Raw genomic sequence first — 24,762 nt, 5'->3', positions numbered from 1 at the left:
TTTTTGGCATGTTTTTGCATGGTCTCCATACTTAGTACTTAATTGTGCTAACCCCTTTCTTTCCCTTTTTGGACTAAAGTGTAGGGATTTGGAGATGATGACATGTCATGGCTATTTGATAGGTTTCTAAGTGTTGAAGATGAAGACTTGGTGAGTCCTCATATATTTGAGGACAATACCCTATATGTTCTTTTATGTCTTTTTAGTATTGTTTAAGTTGTGTATGGGATTGGTCCCGAATTTTGTACTCTAAAGTATTAGATGGTTTTGAGACATCATGTATAAAGTCTAGAAAGTCTTCCGCTTGCTATTTTTTTATTTATTTATAAAATGTTTTCTTGGTAAAGAAAATTTTTAATTCCTTATGGTTTTAGTGTCTATGCGATGAATGAATGCTAAGAGGCTTGTATTGGACCTCTTCGAGGTCAAGTACGCTGGTTACGACTAGGGGGTGCTCCCGGGTCGTGACAATATTGGGTAGAGTTCTACATTCTACACATCTTTATGATGGATTACATGTCGCTCAGTCCTTAGATGAATTGAAGGGATAGTTAGCTTCATTGATTTCCGATACCACCCCGAGGTGGATCGAGGTAGGGGTTCCTATAGAGAAGAGGGATTTGAGTATTGTTGCTCGCTTCTGGTTTGGCTTCATTAGCAGCACCATAATTCCATCCTAGAACGATTCCATTCTACGTCATCCTAAGGCATCCTGCCTTGGAGCTATCATATTCGAAGGAGCATCGACCTGGGACTTCTTATTAAGCAGGAGATGGCAATGAGGGCCAAGCAGAGGTAGACTTCCTTACCCTTCCCAATTTTGATCACGGAGTTATGTCGGTGAGCTGGAGTACCCCAAAATGATACGAGAAATATTTAGGTGACACCATCTTACTCTACTGTCATCCAGCATATTGAAACGGAGTACACTCGTGAGGAGGCTGATAGGAGAAGGGCAGCTCCGGTGGATACATCCCCGGAGGTGGACGTCAATTTTATACCTGCAGAGGCATCTTCGCCTACTCCTGCCTCCGGGCCTTCAGGTGCTTCTGCCCCTTCCTCCTCTTCACAGGCTCCAAGAACATCCACTTCCTCCCAACAGACCACGATCACTCAAGCTATGCTCCTGAAGATGGGGCACCTAGCCCATTCAGCTAACGTGAAGGCTACCAGACTTGAGAGAGACATCCCTTGGATGATCGAGAGTGCCATCATTGCTGCACTTACCCCCCTCCAGACTTCTATTGGCACTCATCCAAGAGAGTTGAGGCTTGTGAGAGCAGGCATGGGGAGACCTCCAAGGTTACAGCTTTGAAAGCCGAAGTTGCTGATTTGAGGAAGGACGTAGACGTCTACTTACTTCACTTCATTACTGGAGGCTGCAAATGATTTGGATGCTCCCGAGACTTCAGAGATTTCTCCGGCTACCACCGGAGATGTGCATAGAGATGATGCAGCAACTGAGGAGTCGGATGCAGAGACCGATGAGGAGCTGATAGAGATCAAGGAGAAGAATATATATGGAGATTTGCCAAATCTTGAAGAGACAATCGTGCAGTTAGTAATCCAGACCTCGCTGACAGAGGCATCTATGGGTGGGTCAAGTGGAGTTGTTCCTTCTGAGGTGACACCGGGCACTGATGCCCAAGTCCAGATTCATGCACCGGGCACTGATGCCCAGACAAATGGAGTGACTGAGTAGACATGATCCTTCTTTACCTCCCTCTCTGTCTTACTTTATTTTGACTTTTGGATTGTTTTGTTTGCATTTGAGGACAAATGATTTTATTTGTGGTGAGGTTAGGCCCACCTTTTGTGACTCTCTTTTTTTGTGTATATATTTGGGTTTTGAGCTATAATTATGTGTTACACTATTTTTGTGGATGATTGAGCTTGTAGCTCCTTATTTTTAATTGCAAGTGATTTTTGGACCTTCCGGAAAAAAAATTGTGCCACCTCTTGTTTGTGTTTGAATGTGGTTGTTCTCTTGAAAATTTGAGTATCGGTCTTGATCAATACCGATGACTTGAATAGTGCTCATAATCGAACAAAAGTGAATGTGCGGCTACAATGAGGCCAAATGAAGTTGCATAGACAATATGTGAACTTTTTGCATTTCGTTGTGACTAGCCAAGTATCGAATTGAGTCTCTTATGATGAACATTGCACACTAGCAAAAGTGTGAAGTCTTGATTTACATTGGTGTGTATGTCTTGTGTGATGAGCTTACCGTGAACCATGTGTGATGACACCTAGAATTTGCCCCGTTGGTCCGATTTACTAAGTGATGCAATCTCTTGATATGATCTTAGGCAACTTTGAAGAGTGTGAAACAATTTGATATTATACCTCTTTTGTGGCCTACCTTGTGAGTGTGTGAACTTCATTTGAACATCCTTTGAACCTTAGCCCTTTTCTTGGAAGAAACTTGATAAAATTGTGATCTTTCTTGACCCATTACCCATAATCCTCATGATTTGTGGTTTGTGTGAATAGTCAACTTAGGCTAAAAGCCTAAGTTGGGTGTGGTGAAAAAAGGAGGTAAATCAAGAAGTGCAAGAAAGTCCCCTTTGACCAATGGTTATGAGAAAAATGGAACCCCTCCATATAAAAAAAAAGAAAAGAATGAAAAAGTTGTGGAATAAAGTTGTGAAAATGCAAAGAAAATGGGGTGTCCAAACAATCCATGGAAGATGAATAATGTGGTGACTTTTGAGCACGAATGAGAATGATGAAGAAAAGGAAAAAAAGTGTTGTTCGCACCACATGTCATGAGGATTAAAGCCATTGAGCCTAAATGTCTATACCTTTGCACTCAACCCCGTTACAAGCCTTAAAACGACCTTTTTGATCTTGAGTGATCTGAAACAAGGGTTGATTGGAAAATACGGACAAACCTATGGGTGACGTCATGCATTGTGTTCATCTTTGTGAGAGTTAGCATTGGATTTGATTTCGGAGCTTTAAATTGTGAATCATTGTGCGTGAATATGGAATCATTCTTTGTGTAAGGGCATTTGAGTACCTTTGTTGAGCTTGAACTTGCATTTGAAGCAAGTATTGTGAGCTTGAGATTCTTTGATAATGGTGAGTCACAACTTAAACCTTTGAGTGCACAATTGATCTTTGCATGAGTAAGTTGAGTCTTCTTGTGTGCATTCATGATTTGAGACATCCTTTTTGAACTGCTGAACTTGAGTTTTACTTGAGGACAAGCAAAAGTTTAAGTTGGGGATGTTGATGAGTTCGCGATTTTGACTCATTTAGGGCTTCATTTTAATAGATTAAGTGTCTGCAAATGCATATTTTGTGCCAATAACTAATGTAAATCCTTGAATTTCAGGTATCTGGATTAAGGAACAAAGCATGGACACTAATGAGCAAAAAGGAACAAGACAGCTGAAAGGACGAAGAAAAGAAGGCCTGAAGATCACCTAATCCATTGGGCAATTCGTCGAACGGCCATGGTCTCGCCTAATGTTCCAGTGTGCCAAGCCCTGAAGGAGAAAATCAAGTCAGTGATAGAAAGGAGCAGTCGGCGAGTCGTCGAACGGTTCCGCGATGCAGTGCCATATCGCCCAAAGTTTCAGAACTTGAAGATGTTGAAGTCCAAAGCAAAAAGGCGATGGATTAGACCAAAGGGCGGATCACCGAGTGGATCGGCGATCCCGACTTATTGCACCGAATGGTCCTTCGCAGCACATTTTTGTGCGACTATAAATACATTTTTAAATTCTTAACTTAGTATCTAGCATTGAATAGCTTTCATTTTTGTTCAGTTTTCAAGTTAAGAGCTTAGAACTGAGTTTTTGAAGACAATATTTTCCTTAGCTTTGAAGATTTGAAGATTTCCATTTCTGAGAAATTGGAAATGGGTGTTGAAGATTCTTCATCCTAGACATTTGTAAAGACTATATCAATCCTACCCAATTGATGGAAACACAACTTGGTAACAATTTTTACCTTTTTATGATATCTAGCTAAAACCCCAATTCTTGGGGTGTGATTATGTGATTATGGGTTGATTTAGCTATTGGGTATTGTTAATTGATAGTGTAAATGTTTTTTAAAAGTGATTTCATTCAGTAGTTGTGGTTGAACTTAATGGGTTGTAGTTGCAAATACAATCCTTACTTCGTGTTTTTGGCTTGCTCGAGAGAGAGGTGTTTTAAACCCAAAATTTCTGAATCAATATTCTGTGGGTATAGGGTTGTCATGGGTTTAGCTCGAAAGAGTGAACCTTAAACCCTTTTCCACACTTTCAGCTCAAGAGAGTGAATGGACTAAAGCGAAAGTTGTGCTTAATTGCTGCTTATTGGTGTTCGAGAGAAACCAATTTGATTTGGGGTAGATTGTTCGAGAGAAAGTTTATCCCTACTAAAGTCTAGCTTATTCACTGATTTACAGCTATTCACTATTAATTGGAATTATCCAATTGTCTACCTTAGCCCATAATCCAATCACATCCCTAGAACCCGTCTTCATACTTGCTATTTTTCGTGTTATTTGTTGTTGTAGTAGATAATACAAACAAACCCCCCTGATATTTGAGACTTGTGTCACCCCTAATTTGAACCATGCTTTTATTCGTAAATGTTTTTAACTATGATTGACTTGAGCATATTCTTACTTGCCTATTGATTCTCAATTACAAATCACTCCCTTGGGACTCGACCCCAACTCACTTAGTTGGGTTATATTACTACTTTATGATCGTTGGTACTTAGTATTGGATGAAGTGTCCTGATACATGAAATCAGGGCTCCAAAAATCAACTTCTAAGGTAACGCTAGCCCAAACCTAGGACAACACTTCTCAACAACAACACTAAGGCAATTTTAGCCTAAGCTAGACTCACTAAGACTAAAAAAATTAACAAAATATAGAAATATCAACAATTACTCGAAAATAACCATAATAAGGCTAAGGCAATACAATTACGATACAATCCCCAACACATGCTCGAAACCATCCCCGCAATTAGCTAATTAGCATACTAGCACAATCACAAACAAATTCTAAGGATAGAAAGTAGTATCCCACCTCGCAGCCGATCATGTGTGCTTCATTAACCTCTAAATCAAAGTCTTTCCCTTTCGAACCACCTCTAAATGATGACACAGTATCATATTAATGATCCCAGTATTAATATGGTCATTTAGACACCTAATTTGAAGAAATTAAAGATGAAACTAAAACGAGGCAAAAAAATTGTTATGCGATCCACACAAACAATCCCTAAATTAGTTATATCAAAGGATCCCTACTAGCTCAAGGAGCTTGTACCCTGAAAATGGGCACAATTCGAGCATCAAAATGCCCCAAAACAGATCATGCATCCAAACTTTTGAGGATTCAATAAATAAAATCAAAACGGAGAGGATTCGAGTGAAACTTACATGTTTAACGTGCCAAAAATGAGCCTACCATGTCCCAAAACACTTCCCAACAATAATCAACAATTTACACTCTTAATCGAGCTCCGAAAGTTATTCACAAGGAGGAATTATGAGAAATGAGATGCTGAAAAAGGCACAAACAGAATAAAGGCCACCACATTAATCATCATGATAGTGAGACATAGAGGTTGCAATCTCGATGATCAAGTAATGATTGGAGACCAGCGGTCTGTCATTGTTATCGAGTGGATCAACAATAGCATAGTGAAGACCAAGATGAAAGGCCTACACGAACTCCATGCCAAGCCTGCAACTGCAACAACCAATTTCATTGAATTCGTGAAATGCAGTTCAAGATATTCAGATGTGAAGAACAAATTGAGGTGCAGCACCAAGGGTTGCACTAGCTCAAACAATGACTTTCACCCGATGAGGGATCGAGATTCGTTCAGAATCTCATGCACAGAAACAGATTATGCTACCCTATTAAATTTTGTATCCAATCTCAACAGAGAGGTCGATACTACCAACGGACATTGTCTTGACAAAAAGTGGGTCCCACACCCAAGGATCCATTTATGCCAAAAGCCATAAAGTTGCTCAAAATGAGTTTGAAAGCCTCAGAATCCAAACCAAATGTCCTTCTATACTAAACTAGATGTTCCTGAGCTACTAGAACTATCAAAATTGTATTTTGAGACCATTTACCTGATGATTTAACTTTAATCAACCGTTCAAGTTTCAAAAGCTACAAAATATAAAAATCCGTATAAAAACCAAATGAATGGTTAGGTGACCAAACTATCATTCCCACGTGGTTATCAGTAAGAAGATAAAATGACCTAGAGGGTCAATACAACATCCACTTCTAAAAGGACTATCGTCCTCGAAAGTAAAAAGACAAAAAGTATTTGAAGTCTCGAACAGGTAGAGATGCTTGGTTCGTAAGTCACACTCGGTCCCAAGTGAACTCGTAAACTAAATGATGCCTACACTGCACTTTAGACACAAGAATCTCCCTTGAATGCAACCACCTATTACCTCTAGCCAAAATAGAAAATGTCTCCTCCATAAAGGTCAAACAGTCATCCAACTAGATTGAGTCATATCGGAGCTTATGGGACTCGTCAGGAACAGGGAACATTTTTTGGATATTGTTGTGTTTTATGGGTCCATTCTCTGGGTCGTAGAAGGCATTTGTAGAAAAAGGGTTAAATGATTTTGAAAATCTAGTCCCAGTACCTCTTTCTACGATTCACTAAGATGGCCCGTCAAATGATCTACGAGTCACAGATGAGTCTCATAGGTAGGTCCCACACTTAGTAAAATTTTGAGATCAAAGTTGAATTCTATAGTTAGGGTCTACAAACCATAGGAAGTCCTATGGGCCGTAGACAGGTCTCATCAAAATTGGTCAAGAGTTAAGGCTTTTGAACTTTTCTACAATTGAACAGGACGATCTGTAGAAATCCCTATGGACCGTAGAAAGTTTCGGCAATTAATTTTTAGGGGCTTTTGGGTCTTTTCCTAATTGTTTTAATCCTTAAATATGTCATTTTTGCTTCTATCATAAACCCTATATAAAGCTTTTAAGTCCTAAAACTGCCCAATTTAAACCCATTCTCCTAATTTCACAAAACCCAACCAAATTCATTCTCCCAAATTTCCTCCTAACCTAAGAAAGAAGAAGAAGCCATAGTTCATTCAAGTGTATCAATTCACTATTGATCTTAGGCTTTGAGTAGCAAGGTATGTGGGTATTCACCCATGGAGTCCATTTTTCCATGCGTTCCCCAAGGTTTTGAATTCCACAATCTCAAATTCAATTGAACAAATTAGGGTTCTTCCTAATTCTACATGGGTTTCATCCAATTATGTTTTTTATTGTTGATTAAGTCTTCTAATGCATGATTTAATGTTAATACATGATATTTAATTAAAATTACATGGACCCATGCATAAATTTTGGGAGGTTATGCATGTCTTCTGAAAATAATATTTATGATGATAGGGTAATTTTATATGAAAGTATCAATGATGTTGTGGAAGGTTATCTCACATACAAATTTGATTATGATTGTCTAAGGTATTTCTCATATATGGATTCCCTTTGGTGAAAGGTTTTCTCACTTATACATGAATTGTAATTTAAGTAGCTATTTTATGTTTTGATCTTAAAATGGGTATTTCGATATTTCTATTGATCATTGCATTTCCTATTTTGTAAAGAATATTTGACTTTTGTCTATTACGTTGGAATTTAGACTTAGCATCGAGAGTGTTTTGTGGTGGACTCTCAAATAGGATAGTCTCTATTAGCAATCTCGATTCCCTAATGACATGCCCCCATAGGATTGTCTTAAATGACCTATCTATTGTGTCCAATTTAGCAAAAGATGATGTGTACGGGTTCTACCTGACAAGTAGAATCTCATTATTTCGGGATGAGGGATATACTGGATTTCATGAGTTCATTTGGTACGACAAGTAGGTGTACTGAGGTTCTATACACCATCTTACACCAAGGGTATACTTTGGATCATGACAAACTTTGTGTTCATAGAACAAAGAAAGGTCTTAGGATGTCCTACAAGCCACATCGAGTAGAGTCTTGCTCATGAATGTGAAGCGTGCCACATTTATGAATAGGAAGCGATATGACGTTTAGGAAATTTCACTTATTTCATCACTCTAAATTCGTGCAATAGAGTTTAAATCTATGTGTCTCTCTTTTAATCCTTATCCAATGTTTTTTAGGATATGTCCCTTCGAATAGCATATGTTAGAATGAATGTGAATGAGAATGTGGAACAAAAAAATTCTCAAGTTATGTCGGATCTATTGGCCGAAAAACTGACTATCTAGAGTTCTAGGTCGCTTTTCAAGTGTTGGCTCAAGCTATGACGCCTCAAGCAAATAGAGAGACTAATGCTCCCATGAACCTAAAGTGGGTACAACACAAACTAGAGTGAGGACTTCACTATGATGATTCCTCTTTTGTTTTATGGTTCCAAGGTTGAGAAAGATCCTCAAGAGTTCATTGATCAGATGTATAAGATTTTAAAGATCATGGGAGGGATCATGGTGGAAAAGATGGAATTGACCACTTATCAACTTAAGGGTGTTGCTCAAGTTTAATTTAACCAATGGAAGATAGAGAGGGCGATTTGGGAGAAGTTTAAAGTTGCTTTCCTTGATAAATTATTTTCCCTTCAAATGAGGGAGGAAAAGTTGCTTGAGTTTATCAACCTTCATCAAGGGAATACGTCTATGAAGGAGTATGCCTTGAAATTCACAAAATTGTCCAAACATGCTCCTTCTATGGTTGTTGATTCTAGGGCAAAGATGAGCAAGTTTATTTTGGGAGTGTCTGAAATGGTGGTTAAGGAATTTCATACAGCCATTTTTATCAAGGAAATGGATATTTCTCATTTAATGGTTGATTCTCAACAAATTTAAAAGGAGAAGCTTAAGGAAAGGTCTAAGGAGGCAAAGAGGGCAAAGACTAGTGACAGTGACTTTTCACATTCAAAGTCTGATAGACATGATTGTTCTAGGTTCCAATAAAGGTTTTCTGTTCAAGGTTCCTCCAATGCTCCAGCTCCTAAGTTCAACAAAGAAAGGGTGCCTAACCCTAAGCCTCAAGGAGGAAATAATGGTGGAAATAGATCTTCAATTCTCGCATGTCAAAAGTGTGATAAGAGTTATTAGGGGAAATGTTTGATAGGTACAGATAATCATTTTGGTTGTGGCAAGAGTGGTCACTACTTGAGAGATTGTTCATCTAGAATTGACAAGCGAAATGATTGCAGGCAAGCTCCACCTAGTGGTTCGGGTTCGAGTACATCAAAGCAAAATCAATTCTATGCACTTCAAACTTGACATGATAAAAAGGGTTCTCTCAATGATGTATATTGATAGTTTTTCATCTTGATGTTTATGCTTTGCTTGATCCCGATGCTACTTTGTCTTTTGTGACGACATATGTGGCTATGAGATTTAATATTTCTCCGAATGTATTGTTAGACCCTTTTTTTGTCTCTACTCCTATTGGTGAATCTATTGTGGCTAAGAGAGTCTATAGAAAGTATCACATCTCTTTATCCCAGAGTCATTTATGTTGATCTTGTAGATCTTGATGTGATGAATTTTGATGTTATGCTTGGCATAGATTGGATCCATTCTTGTTATGCTTTTGTTGATTGTAGAACCCGAGTGGTTAACTTTTAGTTTCCAAATGAGCCCGTACTAGAGTGGAATATCTATGCCTATAGGTCAGTTTGTTTATTGTCTTAAAGCTATAAAATGATTTCTAAGGGCGGCATATATCATCTTGTATGGATTTGGTTACCGATTTCGAAACCCCTACACTTGAGTCGATTGCCATTACAAATAAGTTTTTGAAAGTGTTTCCTGATAATCTACCCGGTGTTCCTTCCAATATAGAAATAGATTTCGGTATTGACCTTTTCCCAGTTACACAACCTATTTTCATTCTCTTAGCCGTTCACGTGTCTCTTTGTTAGATATAAGGATATATTTAGCGCAAAATATAACTAGAAGTATATTTAGCCCAAAAATATAACAAAAGGTACATTGAAATTATTTTCAGTAGTACATGGTATTTCGAAAACAAAATGCCTTGTCCACCTAAGCACCAACCACCCACGCACTTCCCCTGCCATTTAAAACCCTAATTTCATTTCAACCGCTATAACGGCGGCGGTGGGTGGCGTAGCCAATCCCACTGCCTCCTCATGAGATTCCAACTTATCTCCGTCAGCTCCATTTTCAACCTAAATTCTCGCCACAACACATACCTTTATAGAAGCTTTTCCATGGCTACTCAAACCCTAAATTCCTCCATTAACGGCGAAGTCGTCGACGACGATGATCTTCTATGCTCCGACGCCACCACCACTTCATCTATCATTGAACAAGAAGGAGAGAGGCAGCCAGTTGGACTGAATTGTTTGAACGGTTACTTAAAGGGGGAAGCACGGATAGAGAGAGCTTGGGCTCATTGGAAGAAGTTAGGAGAGCCGAAACTTATTGTTGCTCCGATGGTTGACAACTCAGAGTTGCCTTTTCGTCTGCTGTGTCGAAAGCATGGTGCTCAAGCTGCTTATACACCTATGCTTCACTCCCGTATCTTCAGTGAAAATGAGAAGTATCGCTCTCTTGAATTTACTACCTGCAAGGTATCTAATTCTCGTTGTTGTATGGAAATTCAGATTTGTAAACTACTTTGTCAGTGGAAATTTCTTCGTCGGTAAAATCCAGTAACTTCAGTTCAAATTTTGTATTTGTCATAAAAAAAAAAAATTTCATTGAATGTGTATAAATTAGTAATTTAGAACCCGTAACTTACTAGAATCCCAAACCCGTAATATTCAAATTTTGGCTCACTAATATGCAATTTTGAGAGTTCATAGTGCTCCAAAGCCTTTAACTTTCCTTAAGAGACAAACTGTTGAATATAAGAATGAAAAAGTCATAATAGCATGATTTTATGGATTGTGATGATCACTTCATTTTTCACTTTTGTTGCTTAAGATGAGAAATGTTTTCGACGTTCTAACTGAACAATTATACAAAAATACATTTGACTTGCAGAATTTGCATTGTAATTTGTCAAGTTCTTGCTTACCTTGTTTGATATATATTTTAGTACCTTTTTGTTTTTCCAGGCTCTGATCTCGTACTTTATCCCTTTGTCATTTTGTAAATTGCAGGAGGACCGTCCACTTTTTGTTCAATTCTGTGCTAATGATCCAGATACTTTGCTAGAAGCAGCTCGAAGAGTAGAGCCTAACTGCGATTATGTGGACATCAACTTGGGGTAAACTCCTTTCCCGTTCGTTTCCTTTGTCTAATTTTAGGATTCGTTATTTTGGATTGTATTTCTTGACTTCAACACACTTTATGGGATGAAGGGATATAATGTATTTGAACTGTGAATACATCTTCTCCTCAGTTGTAATTCGAGTTAACATTTCAATTATACCTAGTAATTAGGGATAAGGATACTACATTCAAGTTTGTCCAAGTTTCTTGAAAACTGGACTCTGTTTTGCATGAGAAACATTTATCTACTTCATGGGCTCTATCTGCAACTTGGAATTAGTTGAGGTAAAGAAAAGTCAGTTTATGACAATTGTTTTTGGGTTTGCTATGAACAGTTGGGTAATATCCATTACTCTCTTTTGCTTCCACCTCCTTCTCTCCCTGAAGTAACTATTTTCACCTTACTGGCTTACTTATAGTAGCCACCTAGTGCTGTCTATGTCCTGCTTGAAGTCAACTATGTGGTTATAGGCTAAGTTGCTCGGACTCTTCACTTTTGGTGCCGTACCCGTGTCGACATGACGTGGGTGTGGTTGTCGGATCCGTGTCCGATTTGATCAACCGATTTGGGTACTTTGACCAAAATCGATGGGGAAAGTCTGGACAATTTTAATGATTTTTGTAATCTATACAAAAGCTAAGGTGAAATCAAAGGAAATGAAATACCTTTTATTAAATATTTCTATGTCACTCCTTTTCCTTTGATCTCCTTTTTCTTTTTTTTTTCTTTTTTTTGACAAGGTAAAGCTCCTTCCAGGATTCTCCTCAAGTTAACATCTCATAATTTAGGTTTTATTGCTCTATTTTTAGATATTCTAATTATTTTTAGGCGAATCCCCGCACCCATATCCATACATGGATCCATATCCCCAAATCTTAAAAATTAGATCATGAAGGATCCAACCTTTAGGTCCACACCCGAGTCCGATCAACTTAGGTTATAGGGAGTTGAGCGATTGTTTTGATGAGTTATTGTATCTTGAGAACCATTTGTTGAGTAAAATATGATATTTAATAACGGCATTGCTGCTCTCTTGTTACAAGTAGCAGAAAGGATGACCTTAAGGTTTCCATTAGGACTGCCAGGTGAAAAAAATTACTCCCACTGGAAGGCCTATTAGCAGGCTCGATGTTGGGAGAATTCCATTCTTTGAAGTTCGATCCACTAAATTACCTTTTGGTCGAGTCGCCAACTGATTTTGATGAAGTTAACTGTAAATTTTGTTACGTCGTTGACTTCATAAAATGGTGCACTAGCAACTTCTTGTTCGAGGAGGCATAGATTTGGTACAGACCTAACCAAGTTGGATGTGCTTGGGGCTCCAGGTCCTGATCACAGAATGAACAAGCTTTGCTTCTTGACGACCTTCAGATGTCGAGCAGCAGAAGAATGACAAATTTGGGATTGCTTTAGATGTTGTATTAGGTTTCAAGATGCAGAAAATTTGTGAAATTCGGAAAAGTACTTCGGCTTGATGGGTTGCGCTGTTGCCAGAGCATAGATGCTAATTTGAAGTATATGAAGTAAAAAATTGAATTAGGCGTAAAGAGCTTAGGGACAAAGCAGCTTTTGTTTTCCAGTTCAAGATGAGCATGTCCTTAATTGTGATGCTTTTTTTCCCACTTCTAAGCAGAATGTTTTATGCATGTTACTGTAGTTTGTCTTACGCTATGTTTACCGGATTATCTAATCGGATCTCGGATCATTTACCATGTATCTTTATTTTAGTTGGTTTAAATTGTATTTCCCACGCAGGTGTCCCCAGCGTATTGCGAGACGAGGGAATTACGGAGCATTCCTCATGGATAATCTTCCCCTTGTGAAGTCTCTGGTAGAAAAGTTGGCCAGCAATCTTGATGTTCCTGTGTCATGCAAAATACGAGTTTTCCCTAATTTGCAAGATACACTTAGTTATGCAAAGATGTTGGAGGATGCTGGTTGTTCTCTTTTAGCAGTGCATGGCAGAACAAGGGATGAAAAAGATGGAAAGAAATTCAGAGCCAATTGGGAGGCCATCAAAGCTGTTAGAGACGTTGTTAGAATTCCTGTCCTTGCTAATGGTGATATACGGCACATGGATGATGTACATAACTGCTTGGAAAAGACTGGTGCTGATGGGGTACTTTCGGCAGAGCCTCTTCTTGAGAATCCAGCTCTATTTGCAGGATATCGAACTGCTGAATGGGGATTGAGCACTGCAGGAATCAAAGAAGATGGTAAGCTAGACCAAGCTGAGTTACTCGTAGATTATTTGAAGTTGTGTGAGAGACATCCAGTGCCATGGAGAATGATCCGTTCTCATGTGCACAAGATGTTGGGAGAGTGGTTTCGGATCCAGCCAAGCGTTAGAGAGGATTTCAACCAGCAATCCCAACTCACCTTCGAATTCCTTTATGACTTGGTAAATCGATTAAGGGAACTTGGAGTGAGTGTGCCACTTTATGTGAAGGAGACTCAAGAGGAAGCTGTATCTCCAAATGGAGACGCGGCATAAATATCTTCTGCAAGTTAGATTAGATACCACTTAGTTAAACAATCAAACAGAGATTGTCATTACTACAAATTTATGTATTATTTTTAGGAGTGATATTTATTTTTACATAGAAGATACATATGGGGTTACACGCAAGAAATGTGAGATCAATTCCATGGAAAGATAAGATTGGGGATGTTCATGGTTATGGTTAAAAAAATAAATCGAATTGCAATTCAAACCAAACCGATTAGAAAAATCAATGTTTGGTTTGATTTTAAATTTTGAAAATTGATACTATTTGGTTTGGTTTTGGTTTTACTAAAAAAACAACTTCAAAAATAATCAAATCGATCAAATAGATATATAAATTTTATAATTATTATTTTGTTTAATTTTAATTAACTTAAGTTTTAATTTTACCATTTTCTCAAGCGCAATACTTAAATTTTAGCTCAACCAATACAATCTTAAGACCAAGTCCATCAAAATTCACTACTTTAGTCTTAATCTACCCTGTCTCACATAAAACAATTACATTTTTTCTTACTCGAATCACTTTGTTCGTGTAATGATAACTCTAGTATTGCTTAATTGCATATTGAACCAACAATAGTTTTTTTTGTGAATTGTGCATGTACTAGGTGTGTGTCTATGGATATACGTATGTCCTCAAAAAACTTATTACTTTCAACCAAAAACCTAGAAAAATTGAACCAAACCGACAATAACCAAAGCGACAGTTATTTTTTTGTTTGGTTTGATTTTAGAAATTTAAAAGCCAACTAGATTAATTTGATTTTGATTTTAACCAATAACCGATCCAAACCGAACCACAAACAGCCCTAGATAAGACACATTGGGTCTGTTGTACTCAACCTCACTTCGATCTATACAAGAGACTATGTCACATCTTGAATCCGTGACTGGCTACGCAACAACCACGATGTAAAAGACTAACAAGCTCTGTAATATGATGCAAAGGACTTCGTCAGTTAACAATGGTTCTTGATGGCTTACACTTGGAAAAAGTTTCTCATCATAAAAAGGTAAAATGAAGGAGAAAGCTGACACTTAAGAACAAAACATAAAGTACACATAATGAGATCAGTAAATTAGGAATAGAAAGATGAACTCTGATATCACAAAAGAAATTAACAATGACATGTTTCAATCGTCTGAAACAATTATAGCTTGCATGTTAATACACACACATATAAGATGACTAGGAACAATGAAAAAGCAGAATCAGGTATTAATTCCAACTATAACGATTTACTTCGCTGCTGCAACAAAACTAATCAGCATCATATTGCCAGAACAGTACCAGCTATCAGTACGCTATGAACAGCTTACTTTCAAGTTTGCATTAGAACACACACATACACATGATTATACGAGCATTATTTAGACTACACCAGAGGCGGATATTGCTTGGCCTGCAGCTTAACCCGTTTCTTGTACTCAATAGCATCCTGCATAAATGTGACCATGAGTGGAATCATCTCATTTAAAAATAAAGCTTAAACGATTGAAGACATCAAACTTCTAATTACTTTATTATGTTGTCTTCAAACACGTCCCTTGACAAGCAAACATTGATTCTTTATCATGGGCCAAGCACAAGAAAATTATTATTATTTATTATTTTGATAATCGATAGTGATGACACTCAGACCCAACCCCAAGATCTTGGCCTGCTCTGAAGTGTATGACCATCCAATCTAAAAGTTTAAGCTATAATAGAGAGCCTACTTTTAATTACTTAAATCTTATTGTCGTCAACGTTATATAGGCAGTACCAAACTCCTGATTTCCATCGAACAGTTCCAGAATTTGAAATTGAAACAATCAGTGGGAAGCGAGACATGAATAATATAAGTACACTAGCTGATAGTGCCAACAATAAAAGCTATGGGAACACTTTACCATTCTGGGAGTAGTACTCCCATACTAAGTGGTGGCCTACACTGCTTAAGATGGTTAAATTTGTAGTCTCTGTCCCCTATTAAACTGTCTCATAGGATCCGCCATGGTTATCATTTATCAGTCTAAACTATCAAATTTAGTGTATTTTAATGAAATATGGGTCCATGGTGAAGACAGATGATATTTACAACATTTATAGTCCAACTAGGATTAGTCTCTTATCTCCTAATTTGTGTTGGTTTCGTTATGGTACTTGTCTAACCGTAGGACTCTTAAGTTAGACGCTCTATATATTCACTCATGTACATCGCATATTATTATTGAAAAAGGTTCTACATGGTGTCAGAGCCCTAAGAGGTTTAAACAACCAAAAATAAATAAAAATCTAACGCACACAATTTAAGCAGAAATGACAGGTGACTCCTCTGCTCCGTCGGGAACATCTCCCACTACACATAATTCCTTTGCTACTGGCTTTCCTTCTCCCAACCTTGCCCATCAACTGCCTGTTGAACTTACATCCTCCAATTTTTTCTTGTGGAAGAGACAATTTCTTCCTATGATTAAGGGTTGTGGTCTTGATTATCATATTGAAGGTGATGAGCTGATTCCAGAACGGCTTCTGGATAACAATCAACCCAACCCAGCATATAGTTCTTGGGTAAGAGAAGATCAACTTGTTCTAAGTTGGATCGTTGCTTCAGTCTTTGAAGGTATATTACCTCAACTAGTTGGTGCTGAAACTGCTCGAAAAGCATGGACTAAACTTGTGACTGCTTTCCGGTTCAAGGCCACAAATTCATGAGTTAAAAGCTCAGTTGCATAATTTACAAAGAGAGAATGCAAGTATTGAGTCCTATATCATAAAGGCAAAGGGAATTTTGTATAGGTTGGCCGCTTTGCAGCATCCGATTTCCAACAATGATTTGGTCGAATTTGTTCTTGTTAGATTAGGACCAACTTATCATCCTTTCACAAGATCACTCGAATCACATCAAGAGGAGATTTCTTTTTACGCTTTATATAGATTGTTGTTGAATGAAGAACGACAATTAAAAAGAGATGAAGCTCTTACTGTTATTGCACCAACAGCACAGTTTACACATAGTTCATTCACTCCGAATCGTGGTCGTGGGAGAGGAGGAAGAGGTAATCGAGGTCATGGACGCTATCAGAATCAAGGATTCTCTCAGTTGACTCAGAATCGTGCTTCCTACCAGCCCTCTAATACAATACCTTCAAACATGCCAACGATTATTTGTCACAATTGTGAAGGCAAAGGGCACGTTGCACGAGACAGTCCCTCACCTAAAACTCCTAATGGAACAAGAATATCCAATCGCCCTGACTCAAATTTAGCCAGCACCCAAAGCTCACCTACACAGAATTGGTTGATGGATAGTGGTACAACGCATCATCTTACCTCTGATCTTGATAACCTTGCTATTCATTTTGAATATCAAGGTCCTGAGGAAGTCACTCTAGGTAATGGTTCTAGACTAACCATATCTCACATAGGTAAATGTTTCATCGCTGCTTCTGATAAAAAAATTAAACTTGATAATACTCTACACGTTTCTACTTCTACTCAAAATTTGAACTCTATTAGTTCTTTTGCTAAGTCTAACAATTTTTCTGTTGAATTTTTCCTCACCATTTTTTGATCAAGGACTTGGTAACAAGGGGAATACTACACACCGGCCCGAGTAGGGATGGACTCTATTCTCTTCCAGTGACAAAATTACTCTCACTAGCTTTCTTTGTTGCTTCTCTTGGTGTTTGGCATGCTCATCTGGCGCATGCATCCTATCCTACAGTTCGTCGAGCATTACCCACGGCTGTTTTAGCGTCTAGTAAATCATCTAGTTTATACACTACATGTGTTGTTAGTAAGAGTCATAAAGTCCCGTTTAGTGAGTCTACTTTTAAGGCATCTGCCCCTCTTGATTTAATTTGTTCAGATGTTTGGGGCCCTGTTTCGGTTGTTTCCAATGATGGCAATCTATATTATGTCTTCTTTTTTTTTATCACTCAGTAAATATACTTGGATCTACTTTCTTCGTTTCAAGCCTGGAGTTCTTTTTATATTTATCCAATTTCGTACTATTGTTGAAAAATATTTTGGGTTATCGATTAAATCTTTTCAAGCTGACTGGGGAGGTGAGTTTCAAGCCTTGACTCAATATTTACGTGACAATGGGATTACACAGCGATCCTCTTGTCCCTATACTCCTGAACAAAATGGTTGTGCCAAAAGAAAACATAGGCATATTGTTGAAACAGGGAGAGCACTCTTGCATCATTCTAATGTTCCTTCTCATTTTTGGACTAATGCTTTTGAACCAGTCGTCTATACTATTAATAGACTATCTACACCACGGCTAAAACATCAATCCCCTTTTTGTGTTCTATTTCAGATCCTGATTTCTCCTTATTACATGTCTTTGGTTGTCTTCGTGTTCCTTGGCTTCGTCCTTACGCAAAGGACAAATTGTCACCTAGATCTAAACCTTGTATTTTCTTAGGATATAGTAAAGTTCATAAGGGGTGTAAATGTTTTGATCGTGCTTCTGGAAAAAATTTTGTATCTCGCCATGTCATATTTGATGAACATGTATTTCCATTTTCCTCGCAGGATGCACAGGTGCCTCGATCATCGACCAATTCTATCCGTGAGCCAATAACTTTACAACTACCCATGTTTCATTCACCACTGGTCTTGCTATATTCCTTGGTGATAACTTGATCTCTTGGTCTTCACGGAAGCAACGAGCTGTCTCTAGGTCCAGCACTGAGGCTAAGGATGGGGCATTAGCAGCAGCTACATCTGAAATTACATGGGTTAAATTCCTTATTCGAGAGATAGGTGGCTTCACATCTGCTGTACTTATCCTTTGGTGTGATAACCTTAGTGCTACCTACTTGACAGCTAATCCCATTTTCCACTCTCCTACGAAACATATGGAAATTGATTTCCATTTTGTTCGGGATAAGGTTCGTGCTAAGTCACATTCAGTTCGATATGTGAGTACTTATGATCAAGTTGCTGATGTGCTCAGCAAGCCCTTGTCAAAGTCTCGTTTTCTTGATTTAAGGAACAAGTTGACAGTAGTTCAGCACCCTGCTCAACTTAAGGGGGAATAAAGATAGTCCAACTAGGATTAGTCTCTTATCTCCTAGTTTGTGTTGGTTTCGTTATTGTACACATGGTTAAAAGTTTAAATGTGTAGTTACTACCTTTTTCGGGATGTCATATAGAAAATACATTGGAGAGTACAAAACATATTTTTCCATTTCAAGAAGAATCGATTTGGAAATATTCAGAATTGAGGGTAAGACAATTGATTTGGGACAAATGCAATAATATTTGATTTGAGGAAACCAAACTTACCTGAATAAAGAGATGATACCCTTCAGTTTGAGCAGGATCAGCAGGGTTTGGCTGATCTAACAGGTCTTGGATGCCAACGAGTATCTGTTTCACTGTAATGGCTGGTCTCCAACCCTGCAGATGATAAAACACAACTAACAGCCGTCATAATGTAAACACAGAAAACAAGAAGTGAAATAGTATAGAGAAATGGCATATTCCACATACACTGTCTTCATTGAGGATCGACAAGCAAACTGTTCCTGATGGATACACATTCGGATGAAAGAAACCTTGTGGGAATTTGCACTTTGGTGGTTTGCTAGGATAATCTTCACTGAAGTGAATCGTAACTGGATAACAACCACCTTCCCAATCCGTCTGCATGTACACAAAAGTTGTTAGTAACCAAAGAAACTCCTACTATAAAGGTACACGGTTGAGAATCAGAAAAGGCAATGTTTGACACATCATACGGATCCTTGTTTTTAACATATAAGTTAAATGTTTTTTGCTGATAAGTTTAATGGTTTTGTTAATGTTGCGCAAAATGCTGTAACAAGCATCCGAAAGACTTGAAATGCTTCAAAGGAGGGAGGGGGAGATTCACAAAGTATAAGTAGAATTCATATAGGGATGGCAATGGGGCGGTGCGGGGCGGGTGTGGGGCAAACCCGCATAAACCTGCAAAGACTTTACCCCGCTCCGCCCCGCCCCACCCCGCCCCGCCCCACATAGCACAATTTTATGTTTTTGCCCCGCCCCCACTCCACCCCGCATAAACCCGCCCCGCATAATTTACTCCTTTTTTTAATTAAAAGAAATATACCAGATTCTCTCTTTATTGCTAACGTTGAAATAATATATATATATCTTCATTTTACAATCCAAGTTGAAGAATATATATAGAAGTTGTAGAATATATATAGTTCATTAACTGAAGCACTAAACTAAGCTTAAGTCCTCTGCCAGCTTTTTCTTTCCTTTTATATATAGATTTGATTAGTGATGTACTCTATTAATTATACAAGAGTTATTAAAGTTTGTCGAATTAGAGGGGAGTGAAATTATTACTTAAGTATGAGTTAATGATAATTATGCCATGCATTAAAACAATTATGACATTACTTGACTAGCCCCCCGATTTCCCAGAACAATTTTGATATACTCAAAGTCCTTTCCTATTCCAGTTACGTACTACTACAAAAATTCTTTAACATATTTATGATTTTTAACAATCTCCCCAACCCACGTACCCGCCCCACCCCGCATGTTTTTCTTCAAAAACCTTATGTACCCGCCCCGCTCCACCCCCGCAAAAACACTAACCCGCTCCGCCCCACCCCGCCCCATTGCCATCCCTAAATCCATACTGCATATTGCCACAAATAAATTTTCCATAAATAAGAATTCTCTTTCCTAACATTAATGTGTGTGTGCGTGCGTGTATATATATATATATATATATATAAATAAGAAAGGTAGACAGTATGTGACAGGTTGCTAATGTCAATCTGCCGCTAGACAATAGCAACCCACATGGAGGACTTTGGGTTCACATGTACCCATGCTCTCCCCCATACCATGTATAATGCTGGTACAACTCTTACGAACTTACATATATGTAACTTGGGCACCCAGGGTGATAAGGTGTGCATGCTAAGGAAAAAAATTGTCCTTGGAGTCAGGAAATCAAAGTTTCTCTAGATAACTTTTGCTTTTAAAAAAAAAAATCTTTTATATTTTCTCTCTCTTTGTTTGAAGTTTAGTCCCATATGCTAACGAATCCCTTCATTATCTTGAATCTCATCCTCGGTGTCATCATTATAGTAAGGTGTTGGCACTTCTTTAATACCAAAGTTAGAAATATTATTATCCAAAACAAATTCAAGATCCTGTTAGAATTTAGGTAGTGGATAAAACAAACAAATGCTACCTTTTGTACTGCGCTTTTTAAAATTGTTAAGAACTCTAGTGCTATGGTTACCTTCTTAGAAATATCATCATGCAATAGGCTACAAGAAAGAGAACATTTGCTAGTAGCTTGAGATTTCAAAACAAAGAATCTATTTCTATGAAGACAACAGTTCCCAACTCTTTTCTATTAATCATAATTGTTCCATAATACAACTACGGTTACATGAAACAGGAGAACACGAAAAACAAAACAAATCAAGAGAAAAAGGAAAAAATTAAGGAGCATCAGCCATTTGATCATTTGTATATAACAGTCATTTGCTTCCATAAGTTTTATTACTTAGCTCAACTCAATCTATTTTCTCAATCTAGCTTTAAATAGTCAGACCTATTATGAACATTCAATTTCCTCTCAACAAGTAAAGCTTATTCAAGAAACTGGTAAGGAGAAGTATTGTGTTGTGTTCAAATTTCATTTAGTTTCAAGATTGGAGTATGTACAGTAAGACCGAAAAATAATCCTCTAAGAAATTTCAAAAACTGTACATATATCAGTATTACTTCAACTTAGTTTTGACTCATCATGAAGATTTAAAAGTTCTTTTAGACCTTAATATTCTTAATCTACTTCCTGTTTGCAAGACTCAAAGTCAGACAAAAGCTTCAAAATTTTAATTTTAATTTTAAATAAATCGAACAACACCAGTTCTTGCTTCTTAGTCTCAACAAGATAAACTTCTAACCACTTTTTGTAAATTCAATGACATTTTATCGAGATTATAGAATCAACGAATTATAGATACGCATTTAATTTTTATTACCTTACATTTCATATAATTAAATCGAACGTCTATTTTAAAGGTGGTAGTGCAACCATCTTCTTGAAATCATTGGTAGTTTAGAATGGTAAGGAAAATGAAGCCAGTATCTTCGACAATGTGATTTCAAATCGTCCAAGCATCTGAATCTACAATTTTTTTAATTTTGAGAATTGTAACAATAAATGTGTCCACAAAGTTCTCATCCCTAAATGTAGTTTATCCACTTTTTACCGCTTAAGAGCAAATGAATACCATGATATAACGCTTCAAAAAATCTCATGTCATAGATTAAAGCATCTTAAAACACTTGCTACCAGTGGCGTACATATATATATATACGTCTTTTAAAAAAATAAAAGAAAAATACTTATAACTTATTTTGATTGAGCTTTTTTTAAAAAATGTATTCAAAATATAATAAGTAGTACTAAAGTGAGAAAGAAGGGCAAAAGAATATAAAATAATAAGTACTCCGTGCTAAAGTGAGGAAGAAGGTTAAAAAAACAAAAAAAATTGTATAAAAAATGAGGTTATGCAGGTTTGAGCCGGTGATCTCGGCTTTAAAAATTCAAAGTCTTACCAACTGAGCTACGCACAACTTTTGCTTAAGAAGTGTCACCTTGTAGTATATATCTCTTTTATCTGTTTTTCCCTTCTAATCGTACATCCACATTTAGTAAATTTTCTCGTGGAAGCAGTGTCACGTGACACCCTATAGCCCTTCTTAAATCCGACCCTACTTGCTACTATCATGTTCTACATATATATGAGGTAGTTAATTTTTAAAACTTATTATCCATTTCAGACAGGGCTGAATGAGTTCACTTCCTTCAAATGAAAAATGAGAAATAAGTTAACCATCAAAACGAATGGACATTTTCTTTCCATTTGCAGCCAACAAAACTTGTTTCCTAAGTATGACGGAACAACAAATCCTAATCATAATAGTGATATAGTCATATATTGACTTGATGTAAGGATTTCAAACTAATGTGGAAAACCACGAGGCATAGTGTAGTGACAGAAATACCAGCAACTCATCGAAACCTCATCTAAAGCCCTTAGACTCTTGTTCACAAATATGATAGAAGCAACACCAATATGGTAAAATGTATGCATAATGCACCCCAAAGTATACTATACTTGTTGAAATTTACCAAAACAACGAGAAACCATTTCTTCAAAGCTACTAAGAAATTCAAGGAAAAAATGTGAATTCCAAAGTCACCAAGGCATCCGTTAAAGCTTCATTCGCACACTACTAAGGGGTATACATCGATGGTTCAAAATCATTAAAAGCTATTCAATTTTGAGAAGTATCACGATCAGAATCATCATCAACGACAATTGATGCCTTTCCAAAGGCTTCAATCCAGAAATAAGAAAACAGATGTTATTCAACAAAAGGAATCAAATTGACTGACCCTTTAACTGATCACACACTCTAATCAACAAATTTTGTGAGAAAGTTGAAATCTTTACATCCTAACAAGAAAAACAAGAAGATAAACTAACTAAAACACTGATGGGGTTGATGAGAAATTGAAAATTTACCCCTGTTTTACCAGGAATAGAGCAGTGCCACACCATCAAGTTCACTGACCCATCTGGAAGTGTCTCAGGTTTAGCCACAAACCCCTACACAACAACCAAACAAAAACATCAAAATCTTGAAATCAAAAGACCAAAAAAGCACTAAAATTAAGAAATACTTGGAAAAATCTGAGCTTTTCATCTATATAAGTGAAAAAAGAGGAGAGAAATCAAACATGGGGATGATTCTTGCGCCAAGCTTTGCGTTCTTCAGCAAGACGGCCACGAGCAATACCTGCAGACATTGTTGTCTCTCAAGTCTTATCTCAAAAAACAACAAAAAGAAGCAAAGTATTTGAAGCTTTGTTGGCTGCGCTGCCATTTTAAAGAGAAATTTTCTTGGGAACAAAAAAATTTAGGGTCAAGATATGTGATCCAAGTTGGAAATTAGAAAATTATTTTTTAAATGTTGAATTTCGTGGAAGAGATTATAAGACGAGAATCGAGCTCTCATTAATAAAATAAAAGTTCAAATAATCTATCAATTGAGTTAGTAAAATTCTTCGATTAGGAAATATAATTAGCATTTGAAATTGAAGTTGAAACTCAGCATTAATCTGATTTAGAAGTGTGAATGAAAATTATAATTTTACTTGAAATACTTCATAAAATAGTTCTCTATTAATTTATAAATACTATTTAATCACTTGCAAGTGGAAATTATATACAAATATGTATTGACACTGTGGATTGATCCTTTCTTTACATGAAGTGTTTTTCCCAAAATGAGTTATAGACGACAAAAAATTAAATGAATAACTTTTACATATAGCAAAGCATAAAAAAATTATATTTATATGTTATAGTTATAGTTCGCATAATTGCGCTCTATAGCAAATTTTATGTTTGTTATGTAGCTTTTGATTTGTATAATACATTACAAACATCCAATTTTATATAAACCATTCAGTTTTGTATAAATTCATTTATACATTGTAATTTATATAATAAAATCTGTATTTGTATAATTATAAGTGTATAGGACGAAAATATATGTATTTGTATTTGTATATACACTTCTCTCTCGCTTTTATACAAACACAAACGCATTTTATACATTTTATACCGAAATGTATAAAATGGCTAATTGTATACCGAAAATGGCTAATTGTATACCAAATCAGATGGCAAAAAAAGGAGATATTTGCTGCGAATTACAATTAAACTAGACTGTGGCTATAGTATTTAATTTGAATTAATAGTTTGTTATTTCATACAATTTTCCCAATTTAAATTAGTTAGACTTCAATGCAATATTAGAGATACCAATACAGGATAAGAAATTGGAAAACAAACTGACAAGGTTGCGTCACTTTATGTTAGTTACTAAATATTTAAGTTGTAAAATTATATTTAGTCGGATTTTAATATAGGTATCAAACACGAGTGAAAAAATCAGGACAAACAAAAAT

The 24,762-nt window shown here is 36.9% G+C and overlaps 2 protein-coding genes across 2 annotated transcripts; one reads left to right on the top strand and one right to left on the bottom strand.

The window, feature by feature from the left end:
- The first annotated feature begins 10,085 nt into the window (after positions 1–10,085).
- Positions 10,086–13,802, top strand: LOC125860309 (uncharacterized). The gene is made up of 3 exons (XM_049540239.1): positions 10,086–10,600; positions 11,135–11,241; positions 13,003–13,802. The coding sequence occupies exons 1-3, from the start codon at positions 10,157–10,159 to the stop codon at positions 13,739–13,741; spliced, it is 1,290 nt and encodes a 429-aa protein (XP_049396196.1). The 5' UTR covers positions 10,086–10,156; the 3' UTR covers positions 13,742–13,802.
- Positions 13,803–14,835: 1,033 nt separating this feature from the next.
- Positions 14,836–23,700, bottom strand: LOC125860462 (SUMO-conjugating enzyme SCE1). The gene is made up of 5 exons (XM_049540420.1): positions 23,527–23,700; positions 23,312–23,395; positions 19,248–19,400; positions 19,041–19,154; positions 14,836–15,195 (listed from the first exon to the last, which is right to left on the bottom strand). The coding sequence occupies exons 1-5, from the start codon at positions 23,593–23,595 to the stop codon at positions 15,133–15,135; spliced, it is 483 nt and encodes a 160-aa protein (XP_049396377.1). The 5' UTR covers positions 23,596–23,700; the 3' UTR covers positions 14,836–15,132.
- Between the last annotated feature and the right edge of the window lie 1,062 nt (positions 23,701–24,762).

This window comes from Solanum stenotomum, chromosome 3, assembly GCF_019186545.1.
Source record: "Solanum stenotomum isolate F172 chromosome 3, ASM1918654v1, whole genome shotgun sequence".
NCBI lineage: Eukaryota > Viridiplantae > Streptophyta > Magnoliopsida > Solanales > Solanaceae > Solanum > Solanum stenotomum.
This window is presented reverse-complemented; position numbering and strand designations above follow the sequence as displayed.